This window comes from Gadus chalcogrammus, chromosome 11 (assembly GCF_026213295.1).
Source record: "Gadus chalcogrammus isolate NIFS_2021 chromosome 11, NIFS_Gcha_1.0, whole genome shotgun sequence".
Lineage (NCBI taxonomy): Eukaryota > Metazoa > Chordata > Actinopteri > Gadiformes > Gadidae > Gadus > Gadus chalcogrammus.
The window spans coordinates 10,065,898-10,071,145 of record NC_079422.1 but is presented as its reverse complement, the minus strand read 5'-3'; the positions used below and the strand labels follow the sequence as shown (position 1 = coordinate 10,071,145).

Here is a 5,248-nt window from a genome sequence, read left to right as displayed (position 1 = left end):
GAAAAGCTTAAAAAAAATGCTTTTCGTCAGAAAACAAAAAGAAAAGTCAAGCACCTTTGAAATACGTGTCACCTACAGTACAATACACCTCTCTCTCTCGTGTTGTGACCCTGCCTGACCCCCGTGGCCTCAGACTTGCTTCGCCCCGACTGATTCAATTTTCTGCATAGCTAGTCTTCACATGCAAGCCAGGCCGGCGAGCGGATAACCGAAATGCTTGGCCTGTCCACCGAAGAAAAGTCCTATAATATATCCAATTACGAAGCGACAGATGCATAAAAATACTCCAGTGGATCCAATCAAAGAGAGAGAGAGAGGGCCCAAGTAAAGGAAGGTCAATAAATCAATAAAAAAAGGAGCACCCAGCAGATCCTTATCCGGTTTGCTGGGCTTTCGCTGCACCATCCTTTGAGCAAAGGGACTGGGACCAATGGGACCCAAGTACCCCCTTCGTCAGCCAATCGCGTCCCGAGAGAGGGCCCTTGACATTTGGCTGTGCCACCCTTTGGACTTCACACGGCCCAGCCAATTAGGTTCCAGGATGTCCTCCACGAAGCTTTGTGAGTGGCTGAGAGAAGAAGAGCAAAAAGAGGGCAGAAAGAGAGAAGAAAAACGAAGAGGAAGGAGAGGAGGAGGAGGAGGAGGAGGAGGAATAGGAAGAAGAGACGAGGGGACTTGATCAGGGGCTACTGAAGCAGAGTGAGGAGATGAGATGGTCCCTGGGTTGACCAAAGGTTTGAAGGCATCCTCATTTCAGGGAGGTTTCTCATCAGCTCTGAGGAGAGTGCTTGTGTACCTGAGTCTTTCCACTTTATATTTCACTGAGGTATTTTTTACGACCCCTCAACGACCGAGCGTCCGTCATCTCTAGCCTCACTATGATCTCACCGTCTCTGCTTGTGAAATACTTTACACATCGAAAGAAGTAGCCCTACAAGCTGTGTGGAAATAGAAGACAAAGATTTGTTTTTACTTCTGGCTCAATGTTAGCATTTAAAAACACATTGCTAGTGTTGGATTTGTCTGCAGTTTCAGCTATTTACTGAATCTAGCCCCTTCTTTCAGATTTTATTGTAAGTCCCTAGAACTGACCAAGAGATACATGGCAATGTGTCGTTTTGACCCTGGACCGAAAGATAGGACATTCATCCAATAATTTAAAACAAGCTGAAACAGACGGGTCGGAGATTCTTGTTCTGCATGTCCCTATTGGGAGTATTCACTGAGCTGGTGCAGAATGAGTACAGAAACAGTGACACAAATTCACATAAGGACAGGTTACAGCAGACATTTCATACAGAAAGTAATAAACAAACACATGATAAGACAGGGCAACACATTCAACAGACAGTTTGTATCTTAAGAACGGAGAAATATATTAAATCCCTTTTGGAAAACAAAATTATCGATTAAATAATACCTAGGTAGTTATGCGGACAATCTAAACGCTCACAGTATCGTACGATACTTTGGATAAAGGCATCTTACAATACCGTGAGGTAGTACATTCTTTACATTCTTAGCATTGGCATTTCTTTTTATTTTGGATTTTCTTAGAAAAGGTACCGGTCTTTTAAAAGTATTCATCCTTCAGTAAAGAACAGCGGTATTAGTGTTGAGTGCAGGATTTGATGTTTCAGCCTGTCTTTATTCTGTGTGTTCTCAGTGTCATGGCTTTCCTACTGGGGGTTCACTAATGAATGGTCTAGTGGTCTCTGGAGTTAAGAATGCCAGTCAATGAGCGTCGTGCCGGGGACTTCAAGGTTAAAGCGCGGTTGGCCTTTGTCAGAGGTTTGGCTGATACAGAGCTATTTATTTCTAATGAATGCAACTACGCAACCAGAAGCTAGAGAGAACACATAGTATAAATGTACAAACTATTTATAGATTTGAAAGAGATTCCAACCTCGCAACGGTCAACCGTTTCCCCTGGACACAACCCATCAACTGTAGAAAGTGCAGTCAGAGCGTAACAAATGACAATTCATCGACTTCCCTTATTATTATTTAGGTAATTAAAAAAAATAATTATCTATAAAATAAGGAGGAGGCCAGGAGAAGACAAAGGAATCCAGTGTAGAGAGGGATTAAAAGAGGAGAAAGCAGAGACAGAGGCATCTGTGGATTGTTATTTGCAGTTATATAACCTCAAAGCATAGACCATTGGAGGGACATATTTTATGGTTTACATTCATTTGACCATATTTGAGATGAGAGGTGTTTCTTCTTGTTTTACCTATGATCTTCCTACATTCAGGTGTCTGTTATATGTCGGAGTTTTGTAGGCTGCTGTTCTTGGCAAGTTCTCTCATGCAATATATATTATTTAATATCAAGAGACTAACCTGGTTAAACGAAGGTTAAATAAAGAAATAACCAAATTATATGTCTGGTTTAGCTTTGGTTTTTTACTGTGAACTGTGACATTTTAAACTCCTCAGACGGACGGAGACAGGATTAGCAGACGATGAGAGACGTACACACAAACTGGAACACAGAAGCGGAGACAAAGACACAACACAGTGACATGACCTTGGAGAAGACAGGGAGGAAGAGGAGGAAGAGGAGGAAGAGGAGGAGGAGGAGGTGAGATGGAGGAAGCAGACAGACGAAGACCACACTTGGACCTGGGAAATGGCACCATTAGTTTCTCTTTAGCACCAGTGGATCACATGTCAGTTCTGCGATTGAGAAGAGAAAAATTGTATGAACTCAGTCTCCCCCCCCACCCGAAAAAATAAAATACCAGTAGTCCCTTTTCCAGCACTAAGTCAGTTTTCTTATAAAAGCGATGGTATTGCTGCTGTCTCCCGCTGTCACCTCATCATATCATAGTTATTGAAGACCCTGTTGAATAACGCTCAAAGGCACTAAAAGGAAGGACTACGGTACTAGGTCTACCTGACCACCTACAGGTGCAGCTATCACACCTGTAAGCACAAAGGGAAAGGAGGGGGGTGGGGGACGGGGGGACGGGGGGGATGGGCACGGTGGACATCGCCAGCTGTGAGTGTGGCCGCCGCACTGGACTGAAGTTTGATCGGTATCTTATGGAGCGTTCTGTTTGTTCGTTCCGGTGAACCCCTTCCTCTCTTTCCGTTACGTCGAGCCGTCACGCGGGACTCGGCCGGCATTGGTGCGGTTACTATGGTGACGGTCTGCCTGTGTGTACCCGGCGCTGTCCCCTTAAAGCAGTGTACAGTGTGTCGTCGGGGGAGGGGGGGGGGGCATAGGCGGTCACCACCTTGGCCTGCAAGAGTGGCGCTGCACAGAGCCTGTGGGCGGAGCCACTGAGGAGCCCTTAGTGGTGTGCATGGGGTGTGTCATGGAGCTCTCTCCCCAAACATTTCTTCTCTCTCTTGCTCTCCAAAAAGGGTTCAAGACTAGGGGGGGTCGGGGTTCGGCTGGGCCAGGGTTGGGTTCAGAGAAAAAAACAACCCTTTTTGTTTATTTGGAAGAGTGTAGGCACAGTATTTCTGTTTTTTCGAATTCCTCCTTTAATTGGGTCCTCTTTCTCCAAGCGTTGCTTTTTGACCTGCTCCCTCTTCCTCTGCTGTTGCCATGACGCCGAGCGCCTGTGCGGTTGTCACGGGGGTGGACATTTGGTTGCCATGGAGCTCTCCGTTCAGACTAGGAGGTTGATGATGTCGTGGTGGTGGTGGTGGTGGTGGTGGTTGGTGCAGTGGTGGTGGTGGCGGTGGGTTGTGACGCGGCGTGAGGTAGCAGAGAGGGAGGGTGGGTGGCGTTCGGAGGGGGGGTGCTGTGGGCGGGGCTATCCGAGTGCACGCCCAGGGGAGGAGTTCCTTGACGGTGGTCCAAGCCTCTTCCTTCTCCTCCTCCTCCTTCTCCACCTCCCTCTCCACTTTCTGTTTTCACACTGGGGTCTGCTGAACCCACGGAGGAAAGCTCGGTTTCCTAGTGAGACAGAGAGAGAGGGGGGAGAGGGGGGCGGGGAGAGGGCAGGGAGGAGAAGGGCCAATCGGAGGACGATGGAGAGAGAGGGGGGGGATGCGTCGAGGGGGGGTAAAGGAGACAGGAGACGCGGAGAGTGAAGGGACAGATGAGTCAGAAGGCGTCGTGGGAGGTGAAATGGGACGGAGGGATCACGGAGAGAATCGTGTTTCCAGAGTTGACGAGGGAAAGGGCGGAAGTGTAGGGGAGGGATTTGGAAGCATGTGAAATGAATGCAGCAACAAAAAGAGGAGATGTGTGGTCGACGTGTGAATTCATGGCAGGAACAACAAGAAGGCGGGATGGGAGGAGGAAGGACGGCGGTGAGGAGGGGGTCGAGAGGAACAAAAACGGAAAGATAGAGGGAGAGAGAGACAGGCAGAGAGACGAACAGACAAAGGAGACAAATGAGGCACAAAGTTAATGCGTGACGTACACCGACATCGATGGCGAAACAGGAAAAAAGGTGACACGGAGAAAGGAGGGATGGAAGGAATTAAAAAAATCTTGAGGTCAAAAGCGCTCCTGATCTTCCTTGTGCTGCTGAGTAGCGCTGATTTTTGTTTTCCGCAGTGACCGGGGTAACACTTCAGGAGGTCAAGTGAGTCATTCTTCCCCTACAACGAAAGTACAACTTTCGTACAAGATCCCCCTCTAAGCCTCTATGGAAGTAAGATGGACCGGAGACAGCTGTAAAGAACACTTTAGCTTACGCACACTTAGGGGGGAGGCTCTACACGCACACATGACTGCAGCACATAGTGTTAGCATCACAACGTAGCACATCATGCAGAGCTTAGATTTAGAGCTTAAATTTAATGCTTAAAAATTAGAGCCTGAAATTGAAGTGTAGACATAAACTTAGAGCTTTATTTTAGAGCCTACATAAAGAGCGTTAACTTAGAGCATCAAAAGTAGAGCTTTTAATTTAGAGCTAAATTAAGAGCTTACATTTAGAGCCTACATTTCGAGTTTAAACTAAGAGCTTAAACCGAGGGCTCAAACTTGAAACATAGAGCTTATACTTAAAGCATAGAGCATAGAGCCTTTATTTAGAGCTCAGATTTAGAGCATGATAAAGGGAATTACATTGAGAGACACAATTTTGAGCTTGAATTTAGCCCCGATGGTGCTATGCTACTCAAAACCCAAACAGTGGCGTCCTCACCAACCAATACTTCCAACCCAAACTCATTGAAACCCCATAAGTCTCTGCTAAGAGTTGGGTTCGAACTTTGGCTTGGTGCAGTATCAGTGTTTGGTTTGGTCTCCGTCTCTTACCTACGTTGGCGCAGAT

At 46.9% G+C, this 5,248-nt stretch overlaps 1 protein-coding gene across 1 annotated transcript in view; it reads right to left on the bottom strand.

Annotated features, from left to right (window-relative positions):
- Positions 1-453: 453 nt before the first annotated feature.
- syngap1b (synaptic Ras GTPase activating protein 1b) overlaps positions 454-5,248 on the bottom strand; it is a 75,096-nt gene continuing 70,301 nt past the window's right edge. The window contains 1 exon segment of the mRNA XM_056603096.1: positions 454-568. Within this exon segment, the coding sequence (XP_056459071.1) occupies positions 454-568 (115 nt within the window).